At 47.3% G+C, this 17,152-nt stretch overlaps 1 protein-coding gene across 1 annotated transcript; it reads right to left on the bottom strand.

Annotated features, from left to right (window-relative positions):
• Positions 1-2,249: 2,249 nt before the first annotated feature.
• Positions 2,250-15,728, bottom strand: LOC133339166 (hepatic sodium/bile acid cotransporter-like). Its single transcript, XM_061547318.1, has 6 exons — positions 15,089-15,728; positions 11,653-12,055; positions 9,806-10,010; positions 8,693-8,871; positions 5,328-5,539; positions 2,250-4,051 (listed from the first exon to the last, which is right to left on the bottom strand). Exons 2-6 carry the CDS (start codon positions 12,033-12,035, stop codon positions 3,846-3,848), a joined length of 1,185 nt encoding a protein of 394 aa, XP_061403302.1. The 5' UTR covers positions 12,036-12,055; positions 15,089-15,728; the 3' UTR covers positions 2,250-3,845.
• Positions 15,729-17,152: the final 1,424 nt, after the last annotated feature.

Below are 17,152 nucleotides of genomic sequence, written 5' to 3'. Positions count from 1 at the left end.
GACGTCACGCTACGCTAGTGAGGTGGAGGGGTTGATGACATTGGAGACAGCGGGCTGTCGGTGAGAGGAGTGATGACGTCACGCAAGATTGGGGTCGTGTTGAGGAAAGGGGGACTGATGACGTCACGGGTGACTAGTCAGCGAGAGGAGTGATGACGTCACGCAAGATTGGGCTCGTGTTGTGAGGAGGGGGGTGATGACGTCATGGGACACACAAGGCAGCGAGAGTGATGACGTCACGCGACAATTGAGTCTCGGTAGGAGGACTTCACAAATCTGGCTGTCACCTGATGAAGCTGGTTGTAATTACTGGCGAAACGTCGTACTCAGATTGTAAATGTTCTTGATTTGCTCTCCAACACACCGGTTCGTGCTGTACTCGTGACGAATTGGCACGTTCTGTTTACGTGACAACCCCTTTACTCCAAGTGGCTGTGTCGGGTGGTGGGGGGTTTAACGACACGTTTATATTTACGCGATCTAACCCCCTAAAAACGATATTATGGGTGATTCAGTCACGCGACCATACCCGTCAACCCCTTACCCTATTAAATCCTTTATATTAAGTTCGCTTGCTTGCTTAGGACCGTGCAAATCTTTCGGTCGTTTTTTAACCCACTCCCCGTGATCCAATCGAGCTGACATTTTGCACACAGACTCGTTGTGCGTGACAATGCATTTTCGTGAAAAAAAAAATTCCAAAATGTTACACTGTTTAGGGAAAAATAAGTAAATATTTAATTACCAATTGTTTAATGCTGCCAGACAATCATCTGACCCATAGGTGGCGGCCATCTCAAGCCAGAGGACGAGAGGACTCTAGCCGCCACGCATATGTAATATCTTCAATAATGGTGGGAGACGAGTTGACGGGGCAGCACTCTTTATTCACAGCGGTTGCACACGTAACAGTCCCAACCGAGATAACACCTATGTCACACGTGCCTGACTCGGCCACGCACTCCGTCTTCCCCGTGGGGTACGCGCACCTAACTCTGCCTCGACTCAGGCTCTCCGGCTACGCTCTCCCCACGGGGGAACTATCAGACCCCTACGCGCACTCGGCTCGGGCCGCACTCAGTCTCTCCCGTACGGTACACGTGCCTATCTCTGCCTCGACTCAGGCTCTCCAGCTACGCTCTCCCCACGGGGAACTATCAGACCCCTCTTGCTAGACCACGGGTCTCGACCACTGGGCTACACAGCCCGAGCCCTTACAAGGGCGTCGGACCGTGAATCCCAAGGCCTCGCCTCTGAGCCTCACAGAACCCCGGCCCTTACAAGGGCAGCGGGGCGAGGGGTCCCAGGGCCTATCTCTTCCTCCGTCTTCTGTCTTCACCGGTTACCAACTCCCCGAGTGCCCGCGCGCATCGCCTTACATAGCCCTCCGCTCCCGAGGGGGCGGAGCCTATGCGGACCGCGATGTGAGCACCCACTCGATGTAACCAATCACCACGCGCTGCCTCACGATCCCTCCTGTCAGCGCGTATCACCACTACACATATAAAGGATTTAGAGTGAAAAACTTTGTTTTTACGGGTTAATTTTTTACAGACCAATTCAGAACCTTATTGGTCACCCCGTGCCCCCTATACATCTCAACCTTCATCCTACAAAGTCCCATCACGAGGGAGAAACACAAGCAAATAGATACATGTGTCTGTGCCCCTATTGAAACGGCTGTACGCCGTATGGACCGTCAAAAAACTAAATTTCCCTGGACAACAACACGGGCTAGACCGTGGTGCGTTGACACGGAATGAGCGAGATTGTGGTGCGTTGGTGAGGCGACATTGGTGAGGTGCAGGAGAAAGAGTGATTTTAAAACCCGCTAGGACAATTTAATTCTAAACTCCACGTCACGTATTCATGCTTTTAGAGCGCCGCCTACTGAATTGCCCGTGAAGTTAATCAATTTAACGAAAGCATTCGCTACCACTACAATACGAGAGGTTTTTTTGGGTTATATCGCGTAAATATAAATGTGTCGTTAAAGCCGCCACCACCCGGCACAGCCAATTGGTAACGTTTGTCACGTCGACAAAACGTGCCAATTCGTTACTATGTTCTTGGTTCTTTCGGTAAAGTCACGTAGAAAGGAAATAATAAAATAATATTAATATAAAAAATTAAAAAAACATTATTTTATTATTTCCCTTCTACGTGACTTTACCGAAAAAAACAAGAATATGAATCCCTGCAGTCACGAAAGCTTTATATCAATTCGTTACTAGTTCAGCACACCGGTGTGTTGGAGAGTAAACCCACAACATTTACAAAATATATCGTGTTATGGAAATTCAGCAGGTTCTTCAACATATTGTAACGTATTGCTCAGCTTGGGAGATTATTTACAGATACTCAGTACATACACACCACTCAGGTACGTCAGAGGAGAGATGGAGCGATGAAATTGTGTGCAGGTGCTAGATGGATTGTGTTGCATCGCAGGCTCGCGAGGGATGGTGACGGCTTGAGTAGGCCATCATCCAGCAGCGGATTGATCATAGCCGGTGACGCAGGTGATGATGATCATGGCAAGCACAGATGAAGAGTTTCCATAAAATATCGGGAAGATTGTTAGTGTGTCGGCAATTTATATGAAAGCCGTTTTGATTTACTTTTTAATCAACAAACTTTAACAAAGGATTTTTTTTGTTGCAACAAAGTGCAGTAAATTATTTGGCCCTGAACGTGGAACATCTCCAAGAAGTTTTGACAACATGGTCCAGGCACATCGTTAATTGCTGTACCGCGCTTAAGACATTTTTACTTTGATGGCATTCTCCGGATTATGAGATGTTCCGGAAAGTAGGACGCACCCCATACTTCTACCCGGTATCAATAAGAGTTATACAAATCTGGCCAAAAAGATTCCCCGTGTAGCCTTAACAGACTGTTGGGGCAAGCACTGTTAGCGAGCACCTATGAAGGCCGGCATGGCACACGAGCGTGTGGGTGGCCAGCACCATGCCCTGGCCGCCTTTGTCTCCCCAGTGGCGATGTTTACACATCGCACCAAGAACTCATTCGAGGCTGAGTCGACCTAGGTGAGGCCCAGGACCGGTTCAAATAATCGTCACCGGTGTTGGCCGTCAGCAGGAATCAGACCCGGGTTGCCAGGTTCATATGCACAGCATGATAACCACTACACTGCCGCTCCCCAGATACAAATCTGGCCACACACACGCTTAGTAGATTATAATAAATCGAGGCTCTCTTTGAACGAAGATGACAAAGCCACGGAGTTACAAGATCAAGTTATCGACACACTGTGTCGTCAAGACAACATAACTAAAGCAAATAGACACAATTCAGTTCGTTTGCTTTTTTAATTACTTTTGTATTTTTTTTTCCCAATTGCATCCAGATTGAGGTAAGTTCTGATATGAAGTGTTCATTCGAATATCTCAACAGATCAGTGCAGCTCTTCGTATTAGACATCGGCCCACCAAAACGTGGGGCACAGAGCTCGCTTCCTCCGAAATTCCTTCAAGTGAACCCACGATCCACATGGTGACGGAGCAGAGCAGCTGAGACACGTTGCACACGGGAAGGAGTCGCACTTCCCAAACCACCTCTGCCGCCACTGAGAATGCCTCTGAACAGGTGGAAATTCGCCAAATTAAAATGCAGCCTTTGGTCACTTGACTGAGACAATCAACAACGGTATTGACACTTGGGAGCCCAGTTTGATCATAGGCAGCTGTCTGGATTCAAAGCCAGGATGGTTTAGGCACCAGCTCTGTGCTCTGACCTCTGCATCACAGGCCCTCCGCAAAAAAATGTGGTTGCTAAATCCACGGTAATTTCTGGTGTGACTTCAAAAACCACGAGCTCGGTGATCATTCTGCTCCATAGGCAAAGTCCTCCCATATCACTAAAACAAGTGCAGGGCAGCTTAAGTTGAGGCCTAGTTTAAACAAAGTCAAAAGGCTGTTCCGGAAAAAAGATTCCTTTCTGTCATCTTCACTCTTGTGCCTTGACATACCGCCATCCAACTCCACAACTTCACCTTCAAGCTTGATGCTGTAGATCTCGACGGTTGCCTCTGTGTAAAACGACACGGACGCAACACAAGTGGGAAAATCAGGTGACGTCACGCGCAAGCTTTCACAGTACCGGGTCAAATAACACATTCCTGCGGAGGGAGCTGGTAGGAACGTTGGGTTGTTCTGTCAATGGCCAGGGTCAACGGCGGCGTGGTGTATTCCGCAAATATGCCCGACTGTGAGGGCGGGCACAAGCCGACGTGAGTAGGTTAAATGTTGAGTTTTATAAGGGCACCACGGGGTGAGCAGCCCCTCCCCACCCTGCACGACGGATGGACACAATCATCCCGTGGGCTGGTGTAACCAGGAGGTTACTACCAGTAAAACACTGCTCCTTACTCAAAACATGCAAGGCACGATGGTCATATCTTATTGCCGGCCCTGAGCTAGTGATGGAAATTCCACATTCCTATGGTAGGAACTGCCCGCATTACATGTCCAACCGTTTTTGTTAATCCACTGCTGGATCAGTGAGTGCCTCCCCACGCCATGTGGGTTGCGGGGGTTATTTGACCATACTTCACCACGCTGGTCAATGCGGGTTGTTGGAGATAAGAGAGCATTGGCGTGGCTGCATAGTACAGTCCAACAATATATATTACTGCATTTCTCTCTGCTGGCCACTACGCCGTCTTGCAGTCTTGTGCATCACAGTTCTATACAGCATGCATTTAGGTGCTAAATAAACATACATCGTAATGTTTATCTGATGTGTACAACAGAATGTTCATGAGCAACACAGATTCCAGTATCCTACTGCTGGAGTAATCGTAAGGAGATCGTCATTGGTCATTGGTACTCGCAACGCATGTACTCCGAACAACTGGAAACTAGCCACGGCAATAGCAAAAACGTTACGGGGTTTATGTCTTGCCAATGAAAACAAGAGTTCGTTGAAAAGCGTGACAGGAGTTTGCGTGTCTCTCTCCCCGTGATGGCGTGGATTTTTCTCCGGGTCCTCGGGGTTTTTCCCTCCACACTTATAAACACGCCTCTTAGAGCATTCGGCCGCGATACATTTCCACGTGACAAGCCACTTGGTTGAACTATCAATTGTGGCCAGGTCGCTTCTGAAAAAGAGCTAGGAAGCTCAGTGGGTCTTACCTGGCAAGACCAAAAACTAGTTTAGTTTAGACACGGGTGTTCCTCGGTGGGGCTGTGTCGGTTCTCAATTTTTCAGTGTTAAGACCCCCCCCCCCCCCCCACTTGTTTTTGGCTCATAAATCTCCCTACGGTCACAACATCAGAGACGACGGTGCCTTGGGGCAGGCGTACCGGTGTGGCGCTGTTCTTTTTGCCGGTAGCAGTGGACGTACAACCGGAACGTGAGCACGAGCAGCAGCGCCATCGAAATCTGGAAGATGATGTAGAGCAGCGGGAATAGGTAAAGCGGGCCGATCACTTTCGGGTCAAAGGTCAGCCTCAGGATGGCGGAGCACAGCTGCAGGTTCTGGAATCCTGTTTCCATGGAGATGGCACGTCTGCATCTGTTTCGTGAGAGCCGGGGAGAGAGGGAATGGGCGTTATCATTGTTGTTGTTGTTGTTTGCCAGTTGTGGTACTGGCACATTGGAAGCCCTAAGGAGAGACCCACTGAAGCTGATATTTGGTTCACTATTACATTTTCAATTAATGCAGTGCCCCTTGAGCCGCTTGGGACCCTATGCTTTTGCTTAGTTTGCATGTGCCTAGCACCACCACTGTTGTTTTGGTTGCCAACTCTAAGATACAGAGCAACTGGCATATATAGCAGGGGCAGAAGACTATCTTGCAACCCTGGCAGAGACAAGAACCACGTGCAAATGCATTGGCCTTCAGAAGTGTATTATTACACGACTGACAACATCCAGGACAGTCAATTTCCTGGAAGACTTTCATATATTCCTACCTCAGTCAGTATCTTCATTTAATAAGGGCATTGAGTAAACCAATTGAGACACGCGAAATGTCGGCTCTCATGTGAAGGGTGAACTGGGTTACATCAAGCCATTTAAGTACCCCCAAATGATAATGAACAAAAACATCTTAGATTATTCTTTGGTTCTTTCGGTTAAGTCACGTCTAAAGATAAAATAATAAATTAAAATAATAGCGACGTTTCGATTGCAACACAAGCAATCATCATCAGGCATAAAAGAAATAGCAACAAAAATCTAACTAGAAAACTATAGACAGACATACAAGCAGACAGACATCACAAGGACACACAGAGAGAGGACACATATCGGCACAAAGAGAGGGGTCGTTTCTGTGACGGTCCCTTAAATATAGAGAGGGGGGGGCGGGGACGGAGAAAGGGAGGGGGCAGAGAAAATTAGCATATCAATGAGTGGACGACAACGTGTTGCTGCTGTGCAAGTAAGATGACGACGTGGCACGGCACGCAAGCTTGAAAATTAGGAGAAAGGCACACTAAAATTAAATAACCTCGCAAAATATCGAAATGTGATGTAATGCAACACAGAGAGTCGGTCAACACACAATTAACGCATAGCCTGGTTGATTACGTATAAATGCAAGAAATCTACACTATAATGTTACAATAACAAGTAAAGAATGTGAATTGCAGTTTGAAAAATATGTACAATAATGATTATGACAATCATTATTGTATTATAATTATTTCGACTTGTAATGCACCGCACGGCGTTCGTTCACTCCCGAAGAGGCAGAAATTAGTCAACATTCTGGTAAAATGTAGACTTAGACGTATGTATGTATCTTGAACTTCTTTCACGCTGTACTTAGACAAACATGCTCAACGTATGTGTGGGGGAAGGACAACAAACTGAACACAAAAAAACCGTTCTAAAGGAATTAGTTTTAAAATTACATTTAAAAGTGCATAGCTCCAGTGGCTTCCGAATATTGGAAGGAAGAGCTATCCAGACGGCCACAGAAGCGCATCTGACAGCGTGCGAAGCAGTGGCCGTCTTTGTTCGATGGTTAGCCAAAAGCCACTGCGAGGATGGCCGGAGTTTGCCTAATGGTGTACGCTCCTTGACGAGGTCAACAAGGTATTGTGGTTCATTTGCGGCAAACAATTTGTGTGTAATGAGTGCGAAAACAGATTGAATAAAGGCGAAAACAAAACATGAAAACAAGCACTTATCTTATTTTAAAAAATGTACACAGGTCTTCGTCAAGGCTATTCATTATTATGTTTTTTTAACTCAGCTATGGTTGGAATTTAATTTCAATGCGGTATGGGAGGTCAAGTGATTCCAGAACAGAGGGGCATCAATTGAGATTGATGACAGAACAAACCTATTTACTGCACCACATGAAGACGCAGTGATTGGGGGGTCTTGGTTTGTGGGGATTTTGATCTGGACATAAGCCACACACTTGTGGCATTATCTTATTTGTGTAAGCGTGGGAGGTAAATTACGCCCAATGAATTTCTCTCCAGTCTGAGAGAGGCTGACAAAAATCAGACACGGAATAGGGATCACAACAATGGGACGTGTAGCGAATGAAAAAATTGTGATCGAATGAAGTTTTATCGCCGAGTTTTGTTGTAGCTTTGTAAACGGGCATCGCTAGCATGATCAAAGCAGACGAAACGCGAGTCGGGCCTTTTATGGGTGGACAAAGGAAAAAATTAACCCGTAAAAACAAAGTTTTTCACTATAAATTCTTTATATGTGTGGCGGCTAGAGTCCTCTCGTCCTCTGGCTTGAGATGGCTGCCACCTATGGGTCAGATGATAGCCTGCCACCATTAAGCAATTGGTAATTAAATATAATTTATTTTTTCCTAAAAAGTGTAAAAATTTTGAAAAAAAATTTCACGAAAATAAATTGTCACGCACAACGAGTCTGTGTGCAAAATGTCAGCTCGATTGGATCACGGGAAGTGGGTTAAAAAACGACCGAAAGATTTGCACGGTCGTAAGCGCGCAAGCAAGCAAGCAAGTGAACTTAATATAAAGGATTTATAAAGACGCTTCATTCCTACGTCTCCCGGTTGATGCTGGCAGTGGTGCACACAAGAACAATCAACAAAAACTCAACACATTCATCAATTACACTGTGGCTTTAAAATAAACAAATGAGGTGAGAATTCTAGCAATGGTCCTTCTTCATAGCACGGACATGATTCTATATTAAAAACGTACGTAATTTAATATATATTTTTATTATTTTAAGGCCACTGTTATTGACGAATGTGTTAAACATCTTAGTTATTAGACTTACAATAAAACAAATTTAAACGTGTTATTAGCATTATGTTCAAAAGCACGTGAATTAACTTTCTTTTATTTACCAGGTAAGGCCCACTGAGCTTGTTTTCAGAAGCAACCTGGCCAATAGTACTGTGTGCAAATTCATAGCAGCCAAATATTCTAAACACGCGCTTCTAAATGTGGAAGGTAAACCGGAGGACGCGAAGAAAAATCCACGCGACCACAGGGAGAGCATGCAAACTTCAAATATACAAGCGTCAGGGTCAGGATCGAACCCACGACCTCCTTGCATACGAGGCGAGGGAGTTAACGTCTCGCCACCGTGGCGCCCAAGCTGATATGTGGTGCACCCATATTCCTTCACGGATGTGCCCCCACCACCCCCCCATTTAATCCACTTAATTTGCTTATGTCAAGGGCCACCACTGGTATCCCTGTACTGAGACGCGCACTTGTAGGAGAGGTGGAAGATCCCCGCGAGGACGAATCCCAGCGTGTATCCGAGCAGGGGCATGAGCACTGCAATGGAGATGAGCGTGGGAGAGAACACGAGCCAGATGGCGGAGCCCACGTACAGCGCCGTCAGGACGATGAAGACAATCCCGGTCACCAGCAGGAGCACCATCCCAGCCTGCGGCACACAGCGACGGGAAGACAGAACCTTGGCTTCTACCAGGCAAGAAGCTTGCATCGTCTCGGTCAGGATCTATGTCCACCGCTGGATGGAGGCCTCCACCACCCCCCCCCCTTCCGCCTCTCCTCCCACCAAGCCGTCGCCCTCCGTCACGGTTCTGCGATGCAACGGTCCATCCAGCATCCAGCTCCCGATAGCGAGCTCGTCTCATCGCGCCTGGACGTCTGTCCCACAGAGAAGGTGGCGGCACTTTCCCGCCCGCCTGCCCGGCCAACAAGAACAACGTTTGTTGTGTGATAGTCCAACTGATTTGCTTCTCGGAGATGTAATTCATCCATGTTAAGTGAAAAATTTAATTGCGTGCCTTTTTTCATTGTTAACCGGGGTAAGGCCATCAACTCACTCCGCTGTAGAGAACAAGGTTTAAATCACTGGAGGCCGATGGATTAGAACCCTTCTCATCGTTGCCAGCTCAGCACTCTTTCCTCTCAGCCACACAGCCAACTCACGTTACGCCATCCTTAACCCTTTCCCGTTCTGAGACGTCTGCAAGTTGCAAGGGTGGGTGTCCCGTTCACCTCTGAATCTCGGAACACGCAAGCAGCTGACGGTTAATTTTATTTAGAGAGGCGCAGCGCCGTTGTTCTTAAAGACATTGTACTCACCGCAGAGAACCGTAGCGACACGACCGCACTCGAGAATAGCTGGCGCCAAACTGTGCCCCACGCCCTCTAGCATAGACTTGTGGGAGCCTCGGTACTGATAAAGTTATTTTATTATACTTTTTTTCCGGTGACGTACACGTACGCCATCGGAACAGAATCGAAAGAAAAACCGATGACGTACACGTTCGTCATCGGAACGGGAAAGGGTTAAGAGACGCTCGCACACAGCAGCAACAGCATTACGCCGCATGATGCTGCGTACTCACCCGCAGGATCACGTGCGAGTACTTGGGGAACTTTGCGTTGATGAAGATTCCCACGGCGCAGGGCAAGAGGATGAGAGCGAGGGCGATGGAGATCTTCGCGTAGGGAATGACGAAGCGCGTGTCCGACAGGCCGTGGCTGTACGCCCACAGCAGCAGCGGCATCATGCCCAGCGCCAGCACGGTGGAGCACGTGGTCATGAGGATGCTGCACACGAAGAAAGTACAACGGCAACGTCACCACACACCGACGCGCGCCTGATTGTCCATTGATAGTTCCACGGATTTCGCACACAATTTAGATTGAAGGCATTTAACGTGTCTGCACCCGAAGTGTTTGGAACCTCCCAGTTTCGTTTCTTGGCCTCTCCAGTGTGACACCTCCGTCCTCATTTAAACGAACAATTTTTGTTACAAAACGAAAGTGTTAGTGTGAATGTCATTTAACAAAATATTATTAAGTTGTTGCTCTTTTTTTTAAATCTGTAACTGTGGAATGCGTTGATGTTGTCTGTCGACTGAGTCGCCCTTGAACGAGAGCTTCTTAACCCACTGGGGGCCTCATGTGGCACATTAGGGATGGATCATTCTTTTAATTATATCCTTGTGCAGCAGCAAGGGAGTAAAGTGTGGTTCTGTGAAAGTCCTGATGTGCTGTGTAGTGCATCAATGCATGTGTGTACAGCAGCATGTGATGACTGAGTTGGGCCTGTAGGTGGCTGGCAGGGTTATTGAATAACCGTACTTGGACACCAGTCACGTGGTTAATGGCGACTTGGAAGGATTGCTGTATGTGACACCACGTGCTGTTGAATTTTACAGGTAAAGGACCCAAAAGTTGTTTATGATCGTTATATAAATGTTCTAGACTTGTTCTAGACTTTAAGCTTGGCTTTGAATTGTTCGTCTGTGATATATTCAATTAGAGGGCTTTTAGCACTGTGCATTGTAAAGGATGATGCACCGTAATTACCTACTGTCATTGTAATTCTCTAACCCTAATACTGTTTAGTCTATAACGATGCCCATGCACCCAGAGTATGACTACTGGCAATGCTATTCAGAATAGAACACATGTAAAGTAGTAAGTTGTACAATGGTGACACAGCACGTATACTGTACACATACAGTACAGATAATGGGTGTAAGATACCGATATAAGTGGATGGTGTAGATAGACCAGCAGTTTGGGTTTAAAGGAATATTCGAATAGTGATGTGCAAATGTTATTGTCAAAGATAAAGATGGTTTATCAGTAGTAGAATTGGGTTTAAGAAGAAAACTGTTATTGAATAACCGCACTTGGACACCAGTCACATGGTTAATGGCGACTCGGTTCAAGAATTGCTGTGTGTGACACACGTGCTGTTGCATTTTACAGATTAACCACAATTAATGTGTTTGCCCTCGATTTGGAGCACCTGCCCAACGTCCTTCATTTCGAGTGTGCAACACTTATACACGGGGAATTACTTTTCTGATTCTGATTCTTTTCTATTTGTAATGTATTGACTTCAGAGACATAATTGTAGAGGGCTCCTTTATTATTTCTTGTCGGCATACAGCTATGGCATAAGGACACAGTCACAGGTTAGGATATAGTGCCGACCACATGGCGATGATGGCGACATTCGACTATATAGCAGGTTGACTATATATCGAAGACAGCGACAAAGACAATATAGCTGGCTGACTCTATTGACGATGGCAACGAAGAGACTATAGCGATGACAGCGACAATGATAGCCAGGACCCCAAACCCCCACGACAGCGCCGAACCTCGCTCGCCTCTCCCTTATATTCAGCCAGCGTGGTGGTAACAATCGCAACATAGGCACGCACGCCGAGACCTGAGGTTCATGTCTCCGTCGAGCGCCATCGCGAACACGTTGGAGAGGTTCCCTCCGGGACAGCAGCCGCAGATGAGGACGGTGACGGCCTCCACGGGATTCAGGCGGAAGACCTTGGCCAAGGCGAAGGCGGTGAGCGGCATGATGCCGAACTGCGCCAGCACGGCGATGAAAATGCCCCGGGGCTTCCTGAGGTGTGCGCCGATGTGCTGGAGCTCCATGGTGCAGCCCAGCGACACCATGGTGACGACGAGGACCAACGTGACGGTGGCATTGATGGCGTTGCCGTAGGCGCCCTGTCCATCCGGGCTGGCGGCCGTGCCGTTGCCGGCGCTGTCGTTGAACCAGGCGGGCGACGAATCCGTAGTGGGGAGCAGCGACATGTTGTCCGTGCCCCTGTTACCTGTCGTCGTGAAAAGACAAAGACAGACGAACATCAACGATTGCCCACCCCCCACGCCTCCTTCCCCCACCCTGCACGCAAGCGTAGGCAGGAACTTACACAAATACACATGCGAATATGCAAAGACAAAGAAGCCACTACCCCAACTCCTCTTACTACCCAACCCCTATCACTACCCCCAAACCACTCCTTAACAAACTCCCAACCCATTCTCCTGTCACCATAACTATACTGTACCGCCACATTTAACAACTCCCAACTATCATTTCAACTACCATCATCTTACGTACACATTTTTGTTTTTAACACTGTAAAGCGCCTTGAATGAAGGCTCTATATAAATCTATGTATATCTAAGATGAGAAGAATCAGAACGTCCCGCAGAATAACCGATGTCTGCATGTTGCCGTCGAGTCCATTTCTCCCACAGCGCGTCGTTTTCAAAACGCGAATTGGATGCAATGCGGTGAATGCATTGGGGAACACGTTTTTTTTGCAAATTGAATGTGACGCGATTGAGTGAACGGAACTGCGTAGCGCGCGAGTCGGAAATAAGCGGTTGTCCGTCTGCCACAAAAGGTAGGATTGATGCTGGTTACTTCTAGAAGCAAACTGCAGCCGGTCCGCCCTGTCTCCTCTCCTGCCGTCGTGAATCCTTGCGAGGTGGACAGCTCGGCTGAATAGACGATAATTACAACGTTGAAAGCAATAGAGTTCGGACACGATGAGATGAGACTTTGCGTTGTGTTCTGTCCTCCGGTAGAAGTGGGGGCGACTCCACAACAGCTGAACACCAGGAATGGGGGGGAGGGGAGGGCGGGATTTGTAAAACGTAAAACAAATAACATCGAAAAGGTCTTCCTTTTTAAAATAAATTGCGTGTCTGCAATATCGACCAGAGACACCCTCCACGTCACAACACCACAGCTCACATATCCCAGCACAGAGGTCAGCCCCGAAATCTAAATCGGGGGCGTGCTTTGTACCCCGACTGTGCACGTGGAGGCTCGGGGTCAACTCCCTGATCACCATTGCCTTCTCTTAAATAGTAAAAATAATTATAAAAGCAACGCATCTGGCTCCCTGTAGCTATTCGCAGAGTGCACAATTCTCGACACCCAAGCGATCGCGGACAACGCCACGGACTTTGCCGTATCTCACATTTATACGGCGCCTTCATCCAAGGAGCTTTACAAGGGCTACGAGCGGTACAATGAGGGTGGCTATAGGCAATATGGTGAATAGGGATGGGGTATGGAGAGGGAGATTTAGTGGGTACGGGGATTACGGGGGTACCTTGGGATGGAGGGAATGATGTGGGCCAGGGAGAAGAGGTGGGAGGTCTGCGGAGGGAACGGAAACTCGACAGGGAGAGAGGTGCTTCTCGCTTCATGTGGAGGGGAAATTTGTTGTAGTGCAAAGGGGGTGAGGGGCGAGTCAGGAAAAGGAGGGGACCCGGTGGATTGTACACAAGGAGAGGGGAGTGGTGGGAGGAGAGATTTGAGAGCGAGAATGGACAACATCACTTTCAGCAAATACGTCCCTTAATTCTCTCAGTGTAAATATTCACGTGGATTTAGGCGACATTGAGGTCAATAAGCATGTCGGGTATTTTTTTTTAAAGAGAACGATAACTTTAGATCTAATGTCTAAGCATCTATATTATCTCAGAATCGGAATCATTATTTAGACTGGAGGAGCAATCCGAGGAGCTATAAAGTTGTCCACAGATGTCCAGTAGGGAAGGGTTAAAAAGTGACCACAACGATATGAGTGCAAAGTATTGTAAAGGTAAAACAATAATTTTAAAGTAATATGCAATTAAATCAAAACTATTTTTTTTATCCACCAGGTAAGGTCCACTGAGCTATTAACTTTTATTTCAGAAGCGACCTGGTCACGAATGATAGCTCAACAAAAGTGGCTTATCACGTGGAAATTTACAGCGGCAAAATAATCGAAATGTGATCTTAACATAAATGATATATAATCGGTGACGTTTCAGGCAATTGCCCTTCTGCATACCACGTAAACGGAGGCCAGACAGAGTTGATAAGTGTGAAAAGTTCGAATATACTTTTACCCTTTCTGGCAATAAAACAGGAGGTGATAAGATGTGCAAACGCCAAAGAGATACCTTCTGCAAGGAATCCCGTCTGCATTAACCACACACTGCTTATGGTGAGCATGCAAACAAACAAAAAACATGCTCTGATAATGAATATATGCATTGTCTTTGAAACGGATTGTTCCACACCAGAGACAGCTTTCTGTAGAGCCTTGTCTCAAACAGTGCTCGACCAGAGAACGCCAAAAGGCGAACAGCACAACGACAATGGACGATAAGGACATTTATAGGCCGGGGTGAGCAGGTAGAATATGGGACCTTCCTTGCCAGTATCAAAACATAAGAATGTGTTTGACCCTTTGTGGCAATAAAACAAGAGGGTGCTAAGATGTTAAAATACCAAACAGAAAACTTTTGCAAGGAATCAAATCTGCATTAACCACACACAGTACGTGTCGTCAACATGCAAATACAACCTTGCTCTGACAAAGGCACCTGGTCGCCTTTGTCTCCCTAGAGAAGGCTGTCTCTTGTGCAGGCCAATCAGTTTCAAAGACAATGCAATTCTATTATCGGAGCATGTTTGTTTGCATGTTCACCATTAGAACCGCGTGTGGTTAATGCGGTAACTTGATTCAATTGCAAAGGGTTTCCATTTGGTGTTTGAAAATCTTAAAACCTGGTGTTTTAGTGCCAGAAACGGTTAAACTTATAATTTTTTATACGTTGATAGTGGAAAAAAAGGTCCCATGCTCGAGTTGATAAGACATGGAGATTGCACTTCACAACCACGGGGCCCGATTAATAATTGTTTTTTAAATTCTCTGCTTACCATTATTTTCAAGGGCTTATGGATAGTAAGCTAACAGAAAGTAGTTATCCGATAACATGAACAGAATCGCGCAAATTCACGAGAACGCATTTCAACTCGAACTGCAATCATTGGAACTTGGCAGCTGACATACCTGGCGTGGTCGGGGGTTAGTGATCGTGGAAACCCCGAAGTGGGAGATCGTTGAGCGAGGTGGCCGACTAAATGATAATTTCCCCAAACTCCAATCCCCTCCTCCAACCGAGTTGTGTGTCTGTGTGAGCGGCGAACGCACTACGCTGCACATCCGGCCACCGAACAAAGTTCGATTCCTGGCCACGGCTGAAACATCAGTGGGTTGGCGAGCGATGTCCAAGCCGGTTCTGTTTCCTCTCTTCATTCAACTCGGCCCAATATCTTCCCGGGTTAACACTTAACGTCATCATTGGGTGGCGAGTGATTTATGTGTGTGTGTGTGCGTGCGCACAGTATAACTGGTCATGCTGTGGTCCTCCCTGAGGTCAACTCGCTCTTAGATGAGTACCTGAGGTAAGTGATGTGTAAATAATTGCACGGAGGGGGGGGGGAGGGATACGAAAGCGGCCGTGCGTGCTATTGGTCACCCCACGCCACCCCACGCCACCCCCGGCTGATCATGTCGGTGAAGGGGTTTGTCCTCTTGTGAGTTAATGATTCAATGGGGGGGGGGGAGTAGTGCAGAGGTTAGCGCTACGCTGCGCTACGAACCCGGCCAACCGAGTTCAACTTCCACTCACGGCCAACATCAGTGACGATATTCTGAACCGGGCCCTGGGGGCCTCCCCTAGGTCGACTCAGCCTCAAATGAATACCTGGTGCGGTGTGTAAACATCGCCGCTGGGGAGACAAAGGCGGCCGGGTGTGGTGCTGGCCACCCACCCCGTCGTGTGCCGTGCCGGCCTTCATAGGTGCTACTCGCTAACCGCACTTGCCCCGACAGTCTGTTAAGGCTCCACGGGGGATCTTTGTCTTTGTGTTAATGATTCACAGAAGTGGAACGCGGTAGTGGATGAACAATGTACTTTTTGTTTTCATATTGAGCGAATGTTTCTACACGTGACTTTTACGCCCAAGGCGTCAGATACACAAGAGCATTGTATCATTATTATTATTAAATGCATGCACGTACAGGGCAACCGGTCCGGCCGGCACGCTCTGATGGGCTTCACAGCCCATTGGGTCATTAATGAGGATGGATTAACGTTTCCGCACCACATTCACAACGGCTTCATTCCCAATCCTCGAGATCTACGAATTAAATCAAGACAAAATTGTAACCTTGAATAAAAAAAAAACGGTACTTCTGTACCCTCTGCAAGGGGGCTGGCTCTCTCGTGCTCCCTCTAGTTGAGGCCCTTCAGCAGTGGCACGCGCAAGCAATTGCAGGGCTGCACCTTTACCTTCACCGCAGTGTTAACTTTTGAAATTCGATTTCCGGTCTCGGCTAAACATCAGTGGCGAGATGAAGGCGCCATGGTGGCGAGATGTTAACTACCTCGCCTGGTATGAAGGAGGTCGTGGGTTCGATCCCGACCCTGACGCCTGCTGCTGTATATTTGGAGATTGCGTCTCTCTCCCCGTGGTCGCGTGGATTTCTCTCCGGGTCTCCCGGTTTTTCCCTCCACATTTAGAAACACGCGTGTAGAATATTTGGCTGTTGTACATTTCCACAGTGATAAGCCACTTCGTTGAGCTATCAAATGTGGCCAGGTCGCGTCTGAAAAAGTGTTTTATAGCTCAGTGGGCCTTACCTGATCAAATAAAAATAGTTTTTTTTATATGTATAAATAGAAATATCTGAACCAGTCCACAGGGATGCGAAAGCTCCCACTTCCATTCACCAACCCCTCATTTATCAGCGAAAAGTACCGTATGCTCAAACAATTCCCATGACCGTGTGTGTGTGTGTATGTTGGACTTATTTCGTACGTAGCCAACCCTGCGTATCGGACGTGCGGGCGAAATGACAACAAACTAAACACAAAAAAGTAGTTCTCAATAAATGAGTTTTCAATCTAGACGATTTAAAAGAGCATGGCTCCAGTGGCTTCCTAATACCGGAAGCGAGCGTTCTAGACGGCCGCGGAAGCGCATCTGAAAGCACGCGATGCGGTGATCGTTTTTCGTTCGATGGCCAGCCAAAATCTGCGAGGATGACCGGGATTGGTGTGATGGCTTA

This window comes from Lethenteron reissneri, chromosome 8 (genome assembly GCF_015708825.2).
Source record: "Lethenteron reissneri isolate LAM-NWPU_2019-01 chromosome 8, ASM1570882v1, whole genome shotgun sequence".
In the NCBI taxonomy this organism is placed as follows: Eukaryota; Metazoa; Chordata; class Hyperoartia; order Petromyzontiformes; family Petromyzontidae; genus Lethenteron; species Lethenteron reissneri.
This window is presented reverse-complemented; position numbering and strand designations above follow the sequence as displayed.

What these genes read in the sequence shown, in the direction of transcription:
- LOC133339166 (XM_061547318.1), bottom strand. Translation starts at nt 12,035, where the DNA reads ATGTCGCTGCTCCCCACTACGGATTCGTCGCCCGCCTGGTTCAACGAC. An exon ending in GACGGAGACATGAACCTCAG is followed by an intron (nt 10,011 to 11,652) that starts GTCTCGGCGTGC and finishes CTTCGTGTGCAG; the next exon opens with CATCCTCATGACCACGTGCT. An exon ending in ACTCGCACGTGATCCTGCGG is followed by an intron (nt 8,872 to 9,805) that starts GTGAGTACGCAG and finishes TGTGTGCCGCAG; the next exon opens with GCTGGGATGGTGCTCCTGCT.